This window comes from Oryctolagus cuniculus, chromosome 21 (assembly GCF_964237555.1).
Source record: "Oryctolagus cuniculus chromosome 21, mOryCun1.1, whole genome shotgun sequence".
NCBI lineage: Eukaryota > Metazoa > Chordata > Mammalia > Lagomorpha > Leporidae > Oryctolagus > Oryctolagus cuniculus.
The window spans coordinates 23,553,835-23,573,823 of NC_091452.1; the positions used below are offsets into that span (position 1 = coordinate 23,553,835).

The 19,989-nt window shown below is 62.5% G+C and overlaps 1 protein-coding gene across 4 annotated transcripts; it reads right to left on the bottom strand.

Moving 5' to 3' along the window:
* Positions 1-3,588: 3,588 nt before the first annotated feature.
* LIF (LIF interleukin 6 family cytokine) lies at positions 3,589-19,049 on the bottom strand. Of its 4 annotated transcripts, none has more exons than XM_070065686.1 (4): positions 19,032-19,049; positions 9,416-9,538; positions 7,658-7,836; positions 3,589-7,149 (listed from the first exon to the last, which is right to left on the bottom strand). In XM_070065686.1, the coding sequence occupies exons 2-4, from the start codon at positions 9,435-9,437 to the stop codon at positions 6,739-6,741; spliced, it is 612 nt and encodes a 203-aa protein (XP_069921787.1). In that variant the 5' UTR covers positions 9,438-9,538; positions 19,032-19,049; the 3' UTR covers positions 3,589-6,738.
* Positions 19,050-19,989: the final 940 nt, after the last annotated feature.

Consider the following 19,989-nt stretch of genomic DNA (forward strand, 5'->3'; position numbering starts at 1 on the left):
TGCTAGGAATTCCAAAAATGTCTCACACATACTTTCCTCTCTGCCAGTGGTTTTGTCCTCAGCCAGTGAGGCCTGTTCCGTTAGCCCCACCCGGCCCTCCAGCCCCTGGCCCGTCTGCGGCTCTCCCTCTACATCCATTCCGCCCACCCTGAGCCCCCAGACACCCTCCCTTACACACACACACACATATACACACACACACACCCTGGCCTCCGGTCCTTGAGGCTGGCTGAGTGGGCAGGGCTTGACAACGTCCTCATAAGTGAAATATTTGGTCCCTGCAGGGAACTGAAGCTGGGCGGTGCTTCCCCCATGGCAGAGGGGTGGAGTCAGGCTGGGACCCCAGCTGTGGCAGGAGGTGGCACCGGAGGCAGCCTGGACACAGACACCAGCGGCCAGAAGCGTTCTCTCTGGATGCCAGAGGATCCAAGTGGCCTAAGACGGAGGCACGGGCAGATTCAAAGCCACCCCCAACCCCACTCAGTGCAACTTCCTTCCTCATCTTCTCAGGCCTTGGCAGAACCTTCTAGAAGGGAGGGGTGTCACAGTTCAGTAAAAAAGTCTGTCAAGCCCTGGGGGCCAGCGGACGCTTCTGAGGCATATCCGGCCACTGCCCCACCTTCAAGACCCAAAAGTCAGCACTTGGGACACTGGCGTCCCACATCGCAGCGCCCGGTTCGAGCCCCAGCAGCTCCACTTCTAATGCAGCTTCCTGCAGATGCACCCGGGAGACAGTCGATGCTGGTGCAAGGGAACTGGTTCCCTGCCACCCATAGGCGATACCCAGAGGAGTTCCGGGATCCTGGCTTCTGCCTGGCCCAGCCCCAACTGTTGTGGACATTTGGGGAGTGACCGGTGATAGAAGTTTCTTTCTGTGTGTCGCTCTGCCTTTCAAATAAATAAAATGAATAAATATTTAAAAAAAAAAAAAAAAAGGAGACCTAAAAGTCCATACTTGGGCTGGGCCAATACCCCAGTGTGTTGCACTGGCTATTGAACTCCAGCTTTTGCGGACAGGCACCCCCGAGTCACCGCAGGTGGGGCCGGCTACACTGCCAGCGACCCCCTATCTACAAGGAGAAACTCCCTTCCAGAACCAGCCCCAGGGCAGGCTCTGCTCTCCCAGAGCCCCCTCCCTGCCGCCGCCACTGAGAATCTCACGAGATCACAATTTCCCTTTTTCCTTTTGCTGCCAGGAACCTCAGAGCCCACTTTGAAGTTCAGCCACGGTAATTACGTGGCCCCTTGTGATCTGAAACATTTATTTTCTTTCTTCTTGCGGTCTCCGTTTTCTCACTCTGTTTATCTCTTCCTTGGTCCTGAGTCTCCGTCTATTTTATCAGTAATCTCACGCTGTACCTCCTATGGCGAGCCGCTCCTCCTCGTGCTGTTTCGAACAGCGAGGGCCGTGAATCAGAAAGGGCAGCGCGCGGTCCCCCTACGATGTTAATATTTATTGCCAAGAACGTGAATTCCCCTTCTGCCTTCTGTCTTTGAATCCAGAACAAAGGTTTCCTAGGGGATTGTCTTTCTTCTCCTGCTAACACTGGACTCTCTGGGCCTCAGTTTCCTTATCTGTAAAATGGGGAGAGTAACCCAGAGGCTGAGGATCTAATGGGGGGGGGGGGAGAGAAAATGCTTTGTAAACTGTCAAGCGCGGGTGCCCCCTGAACCCTCGGGTTTGTGGCTCCAGCGGGACAGCTTTTGGCAACTGTCCCCTTGGGACAGCGGACAGGGTTTACTACTTCCTGCTGAACTCCTGAGAGCTCTACTCCGTCCTGAGGTCCGGCAGCCTCTCTGGCCAGGCGTCCGTCCGTCCCCCCCAGCCTGGGACTCAGGTTGCCATCAGGGGTCACTGTCGTCTTGTCCTACCAAGCCTGGCCATGGCCTTGGACTCAGAGCCGTCAGGATCCTCCCTTCCACAGACACTGCGTGGGGGCAGCCACTTCTTTTTCTGTTGCCAAGAGGGTGCCACGTGTCTGAGACGCCCTCTGCTGAACCCATCTCCACCTGCGGGCTGGGTGCCGAGAGCCAAAGCCCCCACCTCTCTCTCTCTCTCTCTCTCTCTGGCTCGCTCACTCGCTCGCTCGCTGCTCTGGGCAGCCATGTGAGTAAGACAGAACAGCACCCGTCACCAGGGATTCTTGCAGTGTCACAGATCAGAGAGCTGAGCTCACCCAGGGTCTCCCGGACGGCACGCGGTGCAGCCAGGCGAGGACCCGGGCTCCCTTCCCCCCCACCAAATGATGGCTTTCCCCGCCCCCTTGGAGGGTGACCCAATACCCAATTAACAGTCCTTTGTTCTCTGTGGCCAGGGCAGGGCCTTGCCCAGACTGAGGGAAGAGGGAGACCCAGCCAGGCCCTCGGGCCGGTTAGGATCCCGCCACCTTGTAGCATTCCCAGCTTATTTGTTTTGTTTTCCTCTAGTTTCCTAGTAAAAAGGTTTCTTTGGAGAAGCTTCCACTTGGTCTCCCCTGAGCAAGGGGGCGGGAGGTGTCCCCACCCCTGGGTGGGTGTGGCCTGGCCCAAGAACCCGCCAGCTGCTCGAGGGGCAGGGGCGGGAGGCGCTGGAGCCGCCCTTGAACCAGCTGGGGGCCGGCGGTCTCGGTCTTGGTCTCGCCCTGCCCAGCAGCTGCCTGCGTGGCCCTTGGTGGTTTGTGCCTGGTGTGGCAGACATGAAAGAATAGGGTAGCTTTTCTCCCACCGCAACGTGCACACGAACCGTCTGGTGGCAGGGCTGGGGTGGGGGACTGGGGGGCTGGGCAGGGGTGAGGCCAAGATTGCACAATTCTGATTGGCCCCAGTGGTGGGCCCCTGTTGTGGGCTAGTCCCTTCCTGGGACAGAGACGTCAGCCCCCGCCCCCTGCCGACCCTGGTGGTGGTGCTGTGCTGCTCTGCCCGCCAGACGTGGGCCTGTCTCACGTCCCGCCAGCCTGGGAGCTTCCGGAAGGCCCTGACACTCACAGACATTCCTAAATGCGCAAGGAGGGGCCCCTGGGAAACATGGCCACATCCCCCGGAGTGCATGCTACCTGTGGAATCCCCGGGGGCAGGGATCAAGGGGACACTGGGTCCCCGTGTTTGTGGCCGCCTGCTGCCAACCTCCGTCATTCCTCAAAGACGGGGTTCCAGGAAGCTGGGAGTGCCGTGGAAGGGAGTCCCCCAGGGTGTCACTCGGGGAAACCGCCAAAGTCCAGAGGAGCCGGCAGTCAGGCCTGGCTCTGGCCCCAGCACCCTGTGTGACTCCAGGCACCTCCCTGGGCCTTCCTGGGCCTGTTCCCCGTGGCGGAGACCTTGGTACACAGAGTGGGGAAAAGTGGGCGACCTACAGCTGGACGGCCAGCCCTGCCTGGCTCTAGCCCCGCGAGGGCCCCTAAGCGCGTGGGTTCGTCTCCCTGGGGCCTCAGTCTGCCCCTCGTTCACTGGGGATGAGAACTACTCAGCTCTCCACCAGAGCACCGCCCACCTCGCTTTGCCCGGCCCAGGGACGGAGCCCCCTCCTACCGCCTCCTCTCCACTGAGTGCCACGACAGCACTGGCCCCCGTGCCCCCAGCCCCTGTCCCCCCCAGCAGAACACTCGCGGAGGCTTACCAAGAACAGATTCTTTATTCATTTCTTCTTTTTTACTTAAAAAAAAGGATTCATTCGGTATAAAAAAATAAATATTTTAAATATGACATTGAATAAATAAAAAATAATCTGTCAGTATGAAACATTCCCACAGGGTACATTCATCACAGAGGAATCCGTTGCCAGGTCCTTTCCAATGGATTGGAAAGGAGAGAAACAGAAGTAAGGCCACACGGTGGGCCCACTGAGCCCGCAGTGGGGGTGCGGGGTGGGCGGGGCGAGGATTCCAGGGCAGGCACATAGGCATGGTGTGAGGTGGAACTGCTCCCCACCCCGCTGGATTCCAGGGCTCTGGGCCCCCTCGCCATGTTTGGGCTGGGGGGGCCAGCAAGTCAGAGCTTTGGTCAGAGGGGAAGCCCCTCCCCCACTCCCCAGCGCAGGACGAGGAAGGAGGGTGAGGAGGAGGAGAGACAGGTAAACCAGCAGTGCATTGCTTTTGCTTACATTTTTAAATAATAAATAAGGACCCCACTACTTCTCTCTTGATAAACTGCAAAAAGACTGTCCTTCCTACCCCGTGTGCGTGCTCACAGCCGCTGCCCCCTCCTCTGGCCCAGGACACCAGGTACGGGCCAACACCAGCAGGCGGAAACTCAGAGGGGCTCGGCTGCCTGCCCCACCAGACTTGCTCACCCCCGGAAGATCTGTAATTCGGCGATGTCGCGCACAGTGGGCGTCGGCCGGCCAGAATCACATCTGGAACGAGCATTGATGATGGATGATGATGGCGCTGACGGGGCAGGGGCCAGGCTGGCCGGAGAGAGCACCGCGGAGCCAGGGGCTGCCAGGTGTCCACAGGGAGATGAGATGATTGACAGATGATCCAGCCGGGCCTGGGCCACGGAAGCATCCATTCTGGTGTTCAGACCAGTGTGTCTTTCTTGCAGCTCAGCTCGGAGAAGTGCAGCTGTCCAGAGCTGAGCCGTCGGAGGAGACAGGTGGGAGGGCAGCAGGCTGCCATCCTGCCCGACAGTGCATAGGACCCACATTTCAACGGCCTCCAAAAAGGTGCACCTGCCATGGTCTCCTTGGCCACACGAGACCTATCCTCGTCTTGCGGTTGGTGGGGTGGGGTGGGGGACCTCCTAAGCCTCCCCCACCCCGCCCCCAGGCCGCAGGGCCTGCCCGCCTGCCATCCAGGTAAAGTGCGTAGAGAAACGACAGAGAAAGGTACAAAGTGAGTGTCAAGTACCAGTACCGTCCCTGGTACCGTAACTGTTTCTAGCTGAACCGCTAGGACCGCCGCCCCGCTTGGAGTTTGGGCAGGAGCCAGGATGCTGCTCTGAGCAGCTGCCCCGGCTCGGCGGCCTCCCTCCCAGGCTCCCAGACTGGAGGGCGTTGCTCCCGCTCGCCTGGCCCCAACACAAAGGAAGAGATCGGGTTCCGTGCCTGGGAGCCCAGACATGGGTGGGAGTGGGAGGGAGGCGGGGCAGGAGGGACCACAGCTTCCTGGTCTGAGTCCCAGGCATCTCGGGCCATGCTGCTCCTCTCCTTGCAGGAGCGGGGGGCAGCAGCTCGCCCTGCCAGGCCAGCGCACCCCTCTGTGGGTGTTCTGGCCACCCAGGCTTCCCCGTTGTGCTGGGTGCTGGGTCAGGCTCACTCAAGGACCCCTCAAGTGCAGTGAGGGTACAAAAGCAACAGGGCTGCCTGGTCCCACTACTCCTGGGCGCCCCCTCGCAGCACAAGTCCAGGGGGCGCTAGGGAGCACAGTGCCAAGGAAGCTCCCTGCACTCAAGAAAAAAAACACAGCCAAACACCAGGCCGCTGCACACACTGGCCTGGGCCCCGACGCCCCCGAGGGCGAGCGGCCGTGGGGGCGAGGGTGCCTGCCGATGTTCTCGGATCCTGCCCCTTCCGCAACCATCACCCGTTAAGCCTTATCTCATTTGTAACATCATCAACTTCCAAATCAGGCCCTGGCTCCTGTGTGTGCTAAGGAGCCATCCTATTATCTCTGTTGAGTAGGGAGCGGGGAAAGGGGAATTAACCTTGCCATTTAAAGCACCAATAAGTTAACATAAATAGGACATCATAATAAATAGACACTCACGCCGGGTCAGACACACAGCGCTCTTGGATCTCAAGCATCCTTGAGACCCTGACCATACGTTCTGCTGCCCCTTGCTCTCAGGACCCGAGGTGGCCTCTGGTCTCCCTCAGGTATCCTCCTGTGACCTTCCAGGGCCTCCGTGGGCCCCGGATGTGAGCTGCTACTCTGAGCTACCCCCGTTCCCCATCTTGCAGACCCTCACCCAGAAGGAAGACCCCCCCCCCCCCAGGTACTCTCCAAAGCTCCTCGCCTGACTTCCCACCTGCTCCTGCTCTCGCCCCCACCCACCTCCACATACCACACCTCTGGGTCCAGCTGTCAGACCCTGGCCACCCCCGGCTGCAGGAAAGACTCAGGGGAAGAGGAGAAGGGGGACCCGCCAGGGACTCTGGGGGCTCTTCTCCTTCCCAGGCCTGAGGGTGGCCTCGCTGCCTCTCCAAGAGCCTGAATGTCTGGAACCTTCCACCTGACCACCGCTCACCCTGAGTTCTGCACTCATGCCCGAGAGGAGGCAGCATCCCACCTGGGGTCTCTCCTCTGTGTCGCCCTGACCCAACTCCTCAGGGACAGGAGTCCATCTGGATTCCAGCCCCCCTGGCCTATCTGAGTCCCAGCCAGACAGCTCCCTGCCTTCCAAAACCTACTTACAGGATAGCAAAGGCACACATTGGGGTCACCCCCTGGGGTTGGGCAGCTCCCCTGACCCCTGCGGTAGATACCTTGTGCAATCTGCCCATGGGGCACAGGACTTGAGGGGGGACAGCAAGTGGGGGGCGGAAGTTTGACCCTTACTCCCCGCCCTGGTCCCACACCCTGGCTGCAGTCTCCTAGGAGACGGGATGTGGCGAATAGGCCCTGCCTATGGAAACTTAGACTCGGCTCCGCTTCATCTCAGCCCACCCCAGACAGGAGAGGGCTGGCCAGAAACCTCCTGGGGTCTGCCAGCAGCCCCTATTTGCACTGAGCGGCGCCCCGGGCCCCAACCATGTTTGGAGACCCCTCTCCTCCCTCCCCTCCGGATCCCCCTCCTGGGACCCATCAGTTCACGGCCGGCCACCTAGAAGGCCTGCGCCAACACGGCCATGACCTGCTTGTATTTTCCCAGCAGCTGACACCCCAGCTTCTTCTTCTGGAAGACGTCCTTGCCCGAGGTGTCCGGGCCATAGGCCACGTCCACGTGGGCCACGTGGTACTTGCTGCACAGGCGGCACAGCACGTTGCTAAGCAGGCCCCGCAGCGTGTCCGCCGTGGTGTTGAGTTTGCTGTGCAGGCTGTGCGCCGTGGGGTTGAGGGTCTTCTGGTCCCGGGTGATGTTGCCCAGGGCGGTGCCAAGGTAGGCCACGATGCGGTACAGCTCCACCAGCCTGACCTTCTCCGTGCCGTTGGCGTGGAAGGGCGGGAAGTCCGTCACATTGGGGCCGCACAGCTTGTCCAGGTTGTTGGGGAACGGCTCCCCTTGGGCTGTGTACTGAGGAGTAGAGGGACAGAATGTAGGTGAACCCAGGAGTCAGGGGGGCAGTGTTCCGGCCCTGCCTCCAGCCAGCTCCTGGGGCAGGAGCTGGAGGGTGCTCAGTGTGCCCACCCATAGCACAAGGACTCAACGCCTTGCCCTGGAGACAGCTAGAACTGGCGTGGGAACCAGCAGCAGCAGTGGTAGGTGCGACTGCACCTGCTAGACATCAAGGCCTGGGCCGTGCAAGCCTTGTCATCGTCATCCGCACCACGAGGACGACACGGGGACAGAAAGGAAAATGTGGTGTCTTGCCTGTCTCGCCTCGGCGGGCGCACCACACACTTGCACTTTCACCCACTGCCCTCACCTTCTTCCTGGGCGTCCCCCCCAACACTCCCCCCCCTCCCCGAGACACCCACAGCCCTCTCGGCAGCACCTTCCTGTCTGCCTGCTGCCTGGTTTCTGTTCCTCACCCCTCCTCCCGGGCCCTCCCTCCCTTCTTGTCCCCTGGGGGTTAACTTACATAGAGAATAAAGAGGGCGTTGGCAGTGCCATTGAGCTGTGCCAGCTGGCTCCTGATCTGGCTCATGAGGTTGCTGGGGCATGGGTGGTGTGTGTTGCAGGTGGCGTTGACGGGGTTGATGGGAAGGGGGCTCCCCGCCCCGGGTTTCCAGTGCAAGACCAGCAGCAGGGGCACGACTCCTGGGGAGAGGCAGGGAGGAGCCGTGAGCGCAGAGGTGGGACGGGTGCTTGGGGGTCACACTGGATGCCAGTGGGAGGGACTCCCTGACCCCCCTCTGTCTTCCCTGGGCGGGGTGGGGTTTTCACTTTGTCTCAGCATCTGCTTCTCTTCTCTCTCTCTCTCTCTCTCTCTCTCCACTTTCCCATCTCCTTCTGCAGTCTCTGGGGTTAAGAGGAGGAGCCAAGGGGCAGGGAGACATCCAACCCCTACCCCCTTCCCCAGACAGGTCAAAGCCCCTGGCCCTCTGGCTGGAAGGCATCAACCCCTCCCAGGCCTTATCTCCCCCCTCCCAGGATGCCTGGGATTCCCGAGCTTGCTGTCCCATCACCAGCCCCAGGCAGTGCACCTCATCCAAATGGGGCACGCTGGGGAAGGGGGGGGGCGCTCCTAGGGTCTCCCTTCTCCCTCCCAAGCCCGCAGCTTGATTCTGACTCCTTGGGCTGATAGTCCCCTAATTCTGCCACCCTCCCTCCCTCCTCCCTCTCTGTCCTTTCCCAGTGGGGCCACACCCCTCTCCAAGGTCCTCACCCTCCAGCCCCAAATCCTGGTCCAGGCCCTAGCGAACTCTTTGCTCCTCTACTGTCCCTTGTCCAGTCCCTTGGGTTAGGGCAGGGAGAATTTGGGGGGGGGGGGTCCCACACACTAGCACACACACACACATACCCAACCTGCCCCCAGGCCGGCATTGGGAGGGAGAGGAAATGGTGCAAACAGGAAAGAGAAGAGGGAAAAGGTCGCAGGCAGCCCAGTGGGCGGGGAGGGAGGGCAGGGAAAAGGTGCTCGGAGCTGGGAGCTGTCCGGGCCTGTCCAGGAGCGGCCCTCCCCTCGGGCGCCCGCCCCCTGCACCCTCAGACCACGGCCCTTCCACGGCCCAGCAGTGGGCACCTGGGGGTGGTCGGGGCTGGGTCAGCCCACCCCAGAGCCCCCATCCCGGCTGCAGCAGCGCGACGAATGGTGGAGCCCCGCAAGTTCACTTCTCTTGGGCTCCCCGGTTGCTCCCAGCATCTGCAGGCAGTGCTGGGGCTGGGAGACCGCTGGGGAGGGGAGAGGGTCCCCCCTCCTCCGACACCCCCATCTCACCTAGCTCAGGCACCGGGCAGATGGAGGCGGCACCTGCTCCCCGCGGGCCGGGCAGGAGTTTGCGAGCTGTTCGGCTGCTCGGCCGCCAGCGCCCCTCCCCGGGAGCAGCCCGGGACGCGGTTGGAAAAGAGAAAGCGGAAAGAAAGAAAGAAAAATAAAGAGGGTGGGTGAATCCGGGAGCGAGCAGAGAAGGAAGAGCAGCGCGGGCGAGCGGCGGGAGCTAGGAGGAGGAGGAGGAGGAGGAAGAGGAGGAGGAGGAAGGCTGCGGTGGCCCCCTCCCTGCTGCCAACCTGCTGGCCCGGGACGAGCTGGGCGCACGGTGCCCGAACCATGTGCCTGCGCTCACTGGCTCCCAGCCGCCACCCAGCGCCCCCGGCGGGCGCCCCGAGCGTCCGGGAGTCTGCGCTGGCCCAGGGCCCCAAGTGGCCGCCGCGGCCGGCGCGGGGCGGGCGCATTTACCTGCCGCCAAGATCTTCATCATGGGCTGTGTGCTCCAGAGGACCTTGGACGAGACCTCAGATGCCGGCCGTTTTCAGAGGTTCATGCTCAAATGGGGAATTTGCCGGATTTATATACTGGAGCCTGTGTTGTAAGACAGAGAAACAGCTATATTTAGCCGGGATCCCCAGTCCAGGAAGTTGTTTGAGGTGCATCATAGGAAATTATGAATGGAAGAAAAGTGAGAGTGGGGGGGTGGGGGACGAGAGAGGGGGGAGGGAGGGGAGAGCAGACTTTTTTCCCTCTTCTAAGAATTTGATAAAATTACAATGAAGTCTTCAACATACGCTCTGTGGTTTTCCCCAGTGGCTTGCCCTGGCACTCACTTGATGATGCCCAGAGTGGGCAGGGGTCCCCCAGGCTGGGTCAGCGGGGGGTTCCTCCCAATCCCCACCCCCAGACACGGTGGACACCCCAGACGGCCCCGACTCACCTGAGTTAGGGGAGGTGGTCAGAGACTACAGGCAGCTGAGGCCAGTGCCTCCTTGGCCCCCACCACTCGGGGTCGGGGGGCTCTTGGGGGGGGGCAATGGGAAGAAGCGGGCTAGGGCCCAGCTGAAGAGGAGGTTCCGGAAAAGAGGGGCTGGAGCCTAGCTTGGACTTTAGACAGTAATAAAGCAGAACTCAGCGTGGGCACTGGGAGCCACCTCGGAGGTGGACGCCTCCAAGCCGCTGGTGGCTAAGAGGGGCTCCAAAGGGAAACCCCAGCCTGGGACCCTGGAGGGTCCCGGCCTCCTGGTTTTGAAGCTGCAGAGGGGGCTGGCAGGCTGCGACTCAGTTCTTTGGGGGCAGTCTGGGAGGATTTTCATGGCAGCTTCCACTAACATTCTGAAAGGGACCCCTGATGGCAAAGACCCCTCTTTCCTCCTCGGGGTGCTGAGGCATGGTGGGGGGCGGCGAGCGGCAGGCTCTCCTAGACCCTCTATGGAAGCCCATGGAGCTCAGCCTTAAAGAACGGCAGAGGGATGCCCCAAAAGACATCCCTAGGGTCTCGGAGGTAGGGTCCCCAGTTCTGGTGTCTGCTTTTGGCGAATGCATGGGGACAGGTAGGGGACTAGTGGTGGGGACATGGACAGAATGAAAGATAGCAAGAACATTAAAAAAAAAAAAAGAAAAAAAGAAAGTCGTGATACACTGGCTCATTACTGTCCTGAAATCTGCCAAGGCCCCCATGTGCCAGGAGACGTCTCCTTCCCCCTCCCCATGGCCCTGGCCTGAGAGATCCAGGAGGGGTATTTGGCCACCCCTGCCCACCCCCACGCCCATCCTCCGTGCCCCCTAGCTCCTGCCTCTTGCCACATCCCGGACCTGCCCAGCCACGAGCTCCTCCCTCATCGTGCCAGGACGGGCCCTCGAGCCCGCCACCATCCCCCCCATCCCCGCCCCACAACACACCCTGCCCCATCCAGGCCCTTGTTCCCCCGCTCCCCGGCAGGGCCTCAGATCGGATGTGGGGTGATAAAAGTCCCCATCCCAGCTGGCACTGCCCAGCAGCAGGGAGGAGGCTGCGGGGCCCAGCCTGGCTCGCCTTCCTGCTCCCTGCCCCCTACACCTCTTCCTTGGGGAAGTGAGGGTTGGCCTGGGGCCTTCCCAGGGCCTCAGGGCTGTCTCTGGTATGCACGCCCGCCGGCAAGTGGCAAGTGGCTGGCTACCTGCTCTTGCCTAGACACCTGCCCCGGGGGCTCAGCAGCACCCCCTCCCAGGACCCCCCCAGCTTATCACTCCCCACCCCCCACTGCCCCCAGCATCTCCTGGCACTCCCATCACCCTGACCTCCGGTTCAAGACCCAGGCCACCTGATCAACCTGGCCCTCCTGACCTGGACCCCAAATCCATTTGACCAGGGTCCTCTGTCCCCTGACCTGGGTCTCTCCCAAGATGCTCTGGTTCTCCTGGGGGCCGCTGCCCGTCCTCTGCTCTGCCCCCGGCCTCTCCGTTGCATATCAGCAGCCGCCTTCTAGCTCAGCAGACACTATAGCATGTCCTATAATCCACTCCCAATCTCCACTGACAGCCCCACCCACTCCATAGGAAACAGGAAGTAGGATCAGGGCCTGGAAGACTCTGATGCTAGGGCCGCTCTACCCGCCCTCCTGTGCCTCAGTTTCCCCTCTCACGGTACCTGACGTGGCCCGTGCTCCCCAAGTGCTCCGGGCCCCTCGGCGCCCCAGGCCCAGCCTCCCCGGCCTGTCCATGTCGGGCAGCACGTGCGCTGGGCCTCTCGGCCGCGCAGGGTCTTGGAGCCGCTCGTCCGAGCCCGGGAGCCGCCTGCAACGTGGCTGCGGCCGGAGTTTGTTTTGCTCCCTCCCTCTGTGTGCTGCAGGGTGTGCGTTTCCCCCCAGCTCCCTCAACACAAGGCGTCCTCCCTTCTTGGCTCCCTGCTCCCAAGGTCATGACCCCAGGCCCCACCCTGGAGTGGCAGCCCCAGCCCTGCCCCTTCCAGCTGTGACTTCATGTGCAGCCTGGGCCTGCTGGGGATCCGAGCGGCCTCACAGTAAAGGGGGCTGTCGGGGGCCCCCTGGGCTTCCCCCCCGGCCAGCCAGGGCGCAGGGCCGCCGTCTCCGGATGGCTCCGCTGTCCAGTGCTCAGAGTTGGCTCTGGCGTGCACCTTGCATGCACGTGAGCCCACCCAGCCCCTCCCCTTCTGCTTCGCACGCACCCTGTGCAAGTCCCTCCTAGGACGTCACTGCTGTTTGTTTGTTTTTTGGGGGCGGGGAACAGACTCAGAGAGGCAAAGGCGCTTGGCCAGGGCTACCGTTAGGTGAGGCTGGTCTGGACCCCAGGCCCCACAGCACCTCACAGGGAACACAGCAAGAGCACTCGGGCCCTCCTCCTCCAGGAAGCCTCCTCAGCCTCCCCCAGCCCCCAGCGTCCTTCCCCGGCTCTGTGTCCCCTTCTTCCATCTTTGAAGGCCTGGAGTGGCGGGGGGGGGGGGGCGGTCTGATACCCATTTGTGCTCTGGGCGGCCATGGGCTCTGGGTTATACCCAGAGCTGATGCTAAATAGTTCTTGAAAACATTTTACAATTCCCAAAAGCTCTTGGTGCCAAGTCTCCCATGCCGCTGGGAGAAGGCGGGGCAGGCTGTGGGGTGGGGGAGCCCTGGCTGTTTAAAGGCTGGACTTTGGTCTCATTCAGAACCAGGTGGGAGGCCTGGTTCTGCCAGCTGGGAACTGTGTGCCTTTGGAGGAGTGGCTGACTGTCTCTGGGCCTCAGTCTCTTTGCAAGACAGGAGTGATGTCCGCGTCGGCTTAGCGCACCGCAGGGCTCGGCACGGAAGCCCCCTGTGCAGAGTAATGTCCACTTCCCTGTGAAGGAGGCATCCCTGCCCCCATTCTCCTGATGACCCTACCACCGTCCACGGCCAAGGAGCAAGGCAGGGGCCTCTCAGGACCCTCTGCCATTGGTGAACGGGCCCAGGACACCCAGAACTACGCGGTGGCAGGGGGTGTGGTGTCCACTTTCCCGGTGCCCTGCGGCGGCCCCTCACTACCCCCCCACCTCGGGCCTGAGCTCTGGACAGCAGCTGACCCGGCCTCACCGCCCCCAGGAACTGATTCACCCCAGGCCCCATCTGAAAAGGAAGAACCCTTAATTCAGAGGGACTTGAATCACCAGCCGCCCCCTGCAGAGTCCTGGGACAGGAGGGGGATCCGGGGGCGGCAGCCAGCCCCCTGCCTGCCTGCCTGTCTCTGTCTTTCCCCGGGGTGCCCCCGGGGAGAGAGGGCAGCATGGCAATGGCATTGGCAGGGGTTGGGGGGAGGCACCCTCGGAGTCAGGCGTCCTGTGTGGGCAGCAGTTCAGTTACTCACCAGGTAGGCAGCTCCCCGGGCAGCCGGGAATTCCCCAAGACCAGTGACCCAGAAACTGAGCGCACAGGCAACCCCCACCGCCAAGGCCAGCACCCACCCCCCCAGCCTCCCTTCCCCATCCCCCCCTCTCTGCTCCCCAGCTGGGATCTCAGTTCTCTGAAAACCCAACCAGCAACTGCTCTCTCCCTGGCCTTGATATCCCACCTGGGAACTAAACCCAGGGCCATCGGACAGGTCTGGGGAGGGAGTGGGGGGGCTCACCCCAAAGATCAGAGCTGGTAAGATGTGGCCAGAGGCACTTGGAGCAGCTCGGGGACCCCCACAACAAGTGCAGCCCCCAGGAGTGTCCTGTCCAGAATGGCGAAAGCACCTCCACATTTGACACTTCAGACAGAAGGGTGTTCCTTGCCCCAGCCCCAGCCCCTGCCCCTGCCTGTGCCCCCCAGTGCCATGGGGCCCTGCAGACGCCTTGGGCTTGCAAGTCTGCTGCAACTGACTTCTCCCAGCCTTGACTTCCCCTCTGAACATGGCGGGGGGGGGGGGGGCACTGGTGCACCAGCCTCAGGAGGCATGGTGGGGAACAGCCCATGCTGGGGTGCAGGGGGCGTGTGCTTGACAGGGCTCTAACCAGGGCTCCACGCAGCCGCCCGTGGGGCTCACGCCCCAGCCTGGGGTAGAGGGGGGTTGGGACGGGGCCTGGGTCCAGCGACTGTGTACTATTGTTTGAGAGTTGGGGCAGCAGTTCCCACCCCTACCCCAGGGGGATCTTCTGGGAGCCCCGTCAGGGGTATAAGCCATGCTTTGAGGCTCCTCAGGGCCCAGCAGAGCCCAGCTGTGTGCTGAGGCCCAGGTGTGAGGTCTGCAATCTGCCAGCGACAGCCCCCTGGGGCCACCGAGAAGCCTGAAGCCACCCTGGCCTCCCGCCAGCTGCCCCCAGCACCACCCTGACATTTCCCGACTGGTTCTGCGTCAGGAATCAAGCCCCCTGGGGGTGAGTCAGAGACACTGCATTCTTTTTCTTCCTCTTCCCTGGAAATGGCAAGGGAAGGAGCAACCCGCAGAGGCCGGGCCGCAGCACTGCATGGGGCGGGGAGAGGGGCCGGGGCTCTGCCCTCAGCATCTCCATCTGTAGAATGGGCTGTTGGGTCTCGGTGTCCGTGGACGTGGCATTATAGGGCCTGCAGGCACTGTTAGGTTACAGCGTCCAGCTCTCCCTAAATCTCTACGCAGCCCAAGACTGACACAGGCAGAGGTGGAGCGACGGTTTCACGCCCTGGATCTCCACCACTTAGTGGGTCACGGGTGCAATGTATGGGATTGCTGCCAGCACTTTTGCAAAGGAAATGGAGGGGAGGGTGGTGTTGTGTGGTACAGCCAGTTAGCCGGCTGCTTGGGATGCCTGCGTCCCATATCGGAGCACCACTTCGAGTCCCGGCTGTTCCACTCCTGATCCAGCTCCCTGCTAATGCACCCGGGAAGCATCAAATGATGGCCCAAGAGCTCGGGGTCCTGCCGCCCACCTGGGAGACCAGGATGGAGTTCCTGGCTCCTGGCTTCTGCCCTGGCTGTTGCAGGCATTTGGGGAATGAACCAGCAGGTGGAAGACATCTCTCTCTCTTTCTCTCTCTCTCTCTCTGCCTTTCAAATAATAAATCTGCCTTAAAACAAAATGCTGAAAAGGGAAACAGAACAGCAAAAGCATCGCCCAGCCCCCTGCCAGTGTCTGTCCCGCGCTCAGGCTGCAAGGTGGGTCATGGTTAAAAACGTCTCTAAGTTGCCGGGATCTGTGATGAAAGCCAGGCCCATGGGGGCTCAGCAAGGACAAGGACTGGCCAAGCCCCTCCGCAGCTGCCAGCATGCGGCTCCTTCCGCTGCAACACAGGAAGGGACCAGAGAGGCCCAGGGTGTGGCAGGTGCCCATGCTGGGGGGCAAAGCCAGGCAGTGCCCGGAGCCCAGTGTTTCCCAGCCCCAGACCCCTGAGCTGCCGGCCCTGCCCTGTCCCGCCCGGGTGGGGCTTGGGTCTTTCATCTCGCAGCCTCGGAAACCTTCACCCTTATGGTGGAGTGTGGGAAGAGGAAGTGGCCACGGCCTGCCTTCCCAGCACGGCCTGAGTGACTGGGAGAGCCTTGGGGTCTCCCTGTGCATCTTGGGGTGCGGCTGGGTCGGCCTGTCTGACCAGGTCTGGGTGGGCATTTGCTTGTGCAGATGTGCTCACGCATGTGCATGTATGTAGTAGGCGTCTGTGCTTCAGTGTGTGCATGTGCAGCTGCGTGTGCCCCAGCGTGCCGTGTGTGTGTGTGTGTGTGTGTGTGTGTGTGTGTGGCAGGGAGAGGGCTGACCCTGCACACATCTCTGGCTGACATTGCGCGCCCTCCGTGTGGTTGCGGGCATGAGTGTGTGTGGGCATGAGTTCTGTGCACGCATGCGTCTGCATGAGCGTGCGTGGTGCCGCGGGTCCCAGGGTACGAGGGCTGGGTGGTGGCGGGGTGGAGCGGGGGGCTCACGCTGACCCCGTGCATGGAGTGCCCCTGTGTGCGCCCCAGCCTCCAGCAATCCCGGCTCCTCTCTCTCTGCGGCCTCCGCCCCTGGGAACCATGTGGCAGTCTCACGTCACAGCGGCCACCGGCAGCTGGTTTCCTCCCCACCCCGCCCCGCCCCCGCCCCGCCCTGGCCACCCTGACTCTTGGCACAGGGACGACGCTGATGTCAGAGCAGAGCTGACAGCTTCCTTCTCCTACTGGATTTTCCAAAAGAGAGAGAGAGAGACCACAGCGCAGCTCCTGTTAAATAATCTCGGGGCAGCCAATGGGGGGAGGGGGCAGGACTGTGTCCCTCAATGATTTCCTGATCTCGGAGCAGGAAGCGGCTCGCTCTCTCTCTCTCTCTCTCTCTCTCTCTCGGCCTGAAGCTGGCCATGCACAGGATGGGGGGGGGGGTGCCTGGCCTCCTCTCCCTCCTCATCCCCCATCAAGCTCCCTGAGGCCACCCCACCTGGACTGAGAGAACCAGGGGGACCCCAAGGAGTATTCTGACGATGCTGGGTGGGCGGTGACCTGAGCCTCGGGCCCTGTGGTGCAGACAAGGCAGGAAGTGGTGCTATCCTAAGAGGTAGGGAGGGTGGAGGGGATGGAATCCTGCTGGAACCACTGGATGTGATGCCCACGCCCCATAGCCCTGTACCCTTGGGTCGCTGCAGACCACTCCCCCCCCCCCAAAAAAAAAAAAAAAAAACGAATCCTTACCAAGGCTACCAGCATCCCCTGCTACCCCACCTCCGGGGTGGGGGTGGGAGAACACTCTAATTCCCATTTCACAGACTTGGACACTGAGGCTCAGGCAGTTGAATGAATTTGCTGAGGTCACAGCGTGTGGCTCGGAGCCGGTTCTCTGGGAGCGGCCCCTCGCCCCCACCCCGGCCCCAGCTCCCCTCCAATAGGACTGAGGATGGAGGCCCAGGCGTGTTCCGGGCAGACAAAATGCTCTGGCTCAGGGGCAGCAGGGGGTCCGCGGGGGCCCCTCCTCCTGCCGGGGCCGCGCTCCTCAGCTGCTTATCAGCCCCGGGCTCCATGACCCAATCCCGCTCTGATCTCCTGCCCAGCCTGGCCTCCGCCCCTTCCCACCCCTGGACCCTTTCCGTTTCCTCCCTCCTCTCTGGGCCCCACGCCTGGCCCTGGCGTCACAGTGGGCTGTCCCCAAAGTGGCCACTCAGCAGAACTCACCCTGGCAGCGGGGGACCCTTGTCGAGGCGGGGAGGGTGGCCTGGGCTCCTCCCTCGCCCCAGAAAGGCCACCTAGGAGAGAAATTAGAGCCCACTGTGGCCTCCTCAGTGTCCCCACTTGCAGAGGGAAAAGTCTGGAGCAGAGGAGCTACATGGTGGGAGGGGGACCCCACGGGGGAGCTGTGGAATCAGTCAGGCACCACTTCAGTCCCAGCTCTGCCACCTGTCAGCCCTGCACCACAGGCAGGTGTACTTACGGCTCAGGCCTCAGTTTCAACATCTGCAAAATGGGGGAAGAGTGTCGTGCCCCTGTGAAGTCAGCAGCACCCTCCGAAGCCCTTCTCTGTTGCTGTTACTCCCTTAGCTGTTTAACACTGCACAGGTGGGGCTGAGAGACGGGGCAGGGGGGTCACTGTTCCAAGGCCACACAGCAAACCGGTCGCACGTGTCCAAGAGCAGGTGGGCTGCTCACAGCTCTTGGCCTCCCGGATGAAGTGCTGGGAACCCTGGGTTTCAGTGCTGACTGGCTTCTGAGAATTCCAGAAAGTTCTTAGACTCAGTTTTCCTGCCCTAAGGAAGTCCAGACAGGGCTCTCCAAGATCTGCATCGCAGGGCAGAGTGGCGGGGGATAGACAGAGCCTCCCAGGTCCACCAGAAAGCAGGGCACAGGGCTGTGGGTCACCAGGACCTCCGACGCCCATCCCCCAGCCCAGCTCCAAGCCATGGGCAACAGCGCCCTCCACTGCCCAGTCAGCAACAGTCGCCACAGCCATGGCCAGAACTCCGCTAGCCTTTGGTCTGGCTGGGCCAGTGCCCCCCGCTGGGGTTGGACAGGGTGGGATTGGGGGTATGAGTAAGTAAGTGGGGGTGCCCGAGACTGGGGGTGTAAAGTGGGAGAGGCCGTGGGCCCAGGAAGGGGAAGGGGTCTGGAGGAGACCTGTGTCCTTGTCCGGCACCTCCCAGGTGGTGGTGGGGACAGGCGCAAGGATCGGCCACAAGGGGGCGCCAGAACCACGCATGGTGGGCAGGGGTCAGCCTGCCCCTGTCCAGCTGAGGTTCCGGGAGGTGGGGAAGGAGTTGGGGAGAGGAGAGCGGGAGCCTACCCCTACCCCCATCTCGGGGCCCCTTCTCATCCACCCTCGCCATTCTCTGAGATGAGGATTTTAAAGAAGGGCAAAGCAAGCCTCCAGGAGGCAACCAACCGGTAGAGTAGGAACTCCGCCCGGGGTCAGGCACCCAGCTCCGGGGTCTGGGCTCAGAAGTGCCTGGCTGATCCCTGCACCCCGACTCAGGACAGGCCCTGCGGACCATCCCCCCACATTCCCCCACCCCTTGCAAATGTCCAGTCCTCAGGCCCTGCGGACAGCAAGGCGGAGTTGGAGCCCCTCCTCTTAGGATCTGTGCCCGCCTGTCCCCCAGGCGGGCTGCGTGCAGAGGCTGCTTCTGTCTCTCCTTTGTCCCCACAGGGGCTCCACGAGCTGGCGCTTCACAGACAGAGTGAGCACAGCTCCCCTGAGTCCTGTATGAGCTCAAGGTCGAAAGCATAGGGGTCGTGACCTTGATTGGCCTCACCCCCCCAAGTGGCCCGGGAGGGACCCCAGGGCCCGTTGCAGTCCCCCTCCCCATGGAGGGACGAGGACCCTCTCCCTGTCCGCATCAGAGGGAAAGCAAACCTCCATGGGCTCCGCACTTTGCATTGTGCCAGGGAGAAAAGTAGTCGGGGGTCCCTGGGGGTCCCTGGGAATCCGGGAACTCTGACCCCTCCACATCGCCCGCAGTCACACAGAGCCAGGACGCAGACCCAGGCCTCCTCCTAGCCGGCCCAGCCAGTGCTGTCTCTTTGCCCTCTGACCCTGCCATGACCATGACCCTTCTCAGCCTCACTTGATGCTGCCACACCTGCCTCCCCTGCTGGGCTTCAAGGCACAGCTTTCCCGACCCGTTACATAGATGGGGAAACTGAGGCCTGACGGTGGCGGTAGGGGCTGCTGGGAGCCCTTGGAGCCCCCGGGGGAGGAAGGGATGCACGCCCTGTCGGGGAAGCCTACCGTGACCGTGGCCGGGGTCCGTGGCTGCACGCGCCCCTGTGCGGTCTTGCGGGATGTCGCCGTCTTCCGGGCCAGGCCCCCTCTGCTTCCTTCTGCAGCTGAATCCTTTCTGGAGACGGCTCCTCACCCCACCCCCAACTTGACTTCCCGTCCAGAGCCCAGAGGCCCCAGGCTCCCCCCACTTCCACCCCACCCCCCCAGGCCCAGGGCTGGGGACGACAGGTGCCCAGGAAGCTCCAGGCCTCCGCCTGCCACAGGTGGCCGCCGCTGGCTTCAGGGTGCCAGGGGTAGGGCGGGGGCTTCAGGGTGGCCAGGGCAGGGGAGAGGCGGAGCGGAGACGTGGGGAGGGGGCGTCTGGGTGCCCGATGCCCCTGCTCGGGCAGCGTGGCAAGCCTTCTGGGACCTGAGTCACCGCTGACTGGGCCGCGCCCAGCCTGCCTGAGTGACCCAGGCCAGCATAAGGCGATGACTGGGCCACCCTCCGCATGACCGTCCGGCCGGGCCTTAGGTGTTTTGACTCAGACCTGCCACAAGCCGTGTGCACCACGGCCATCCTCCCCTCGGCCCTGTCCCCAGGAGGTTCTCAGGGTGGCAGCTGCCACCCTAAACACAGGGCCCCCAGACCCCCACCCCCGAGCCACCGCCCTCTGTCCCCGGCACCCACCTCAGAGCCCTGGGAGCCACAGGCCTGTCTGATCGGAGCTCCGCCCCAGGCTCCGGGCCCCACCTGCCCAACCCCCTCCCTCGGAGACCTTCGCCCCTCCCCGAGCCGGCCCAGCCCTCGGGGACGCCCCAGGAAGCAGGGATCTGGGCTGGCGGTGCCCAGGGCCTCCCTGCTCCAGCCGTGAACTGTGGACCTTCCGCCAACACCGGAGAGGGGGCTCTGTGAGCACCCAGGCCCCAGGTCTGACGTGCAAGCTGGGAGGCAGGGACAGGGAAAAAGAACTGTGCAGAGAGA

What these genes read in the sequence shown, in the direction of transcription:
- LIF (XM_070065686.1), bottom strand. Translation starts at nt 9,437, where the DNA reads ATGATGAAGATCTTGGCGGCAG. An exon ending in GATGAAGATCTTGGCGGCAG is followed by an intron (nt 7,837 to 9,415) that starts GTAAATGCGCCC and finishes GCCTCTCCCCAG; the next exon opens with GAGTCGTGCCCCTGCTGCTG. An exon ending in ACGCCCTCTTTATTCTCTAT is followed by an intron (nt 7,150 to 7,657) that starts GTAAGTTAACCC and finishes TCTACTCCTCAG; the next exon opens with TACACAGCCCAAGGGGAGCC.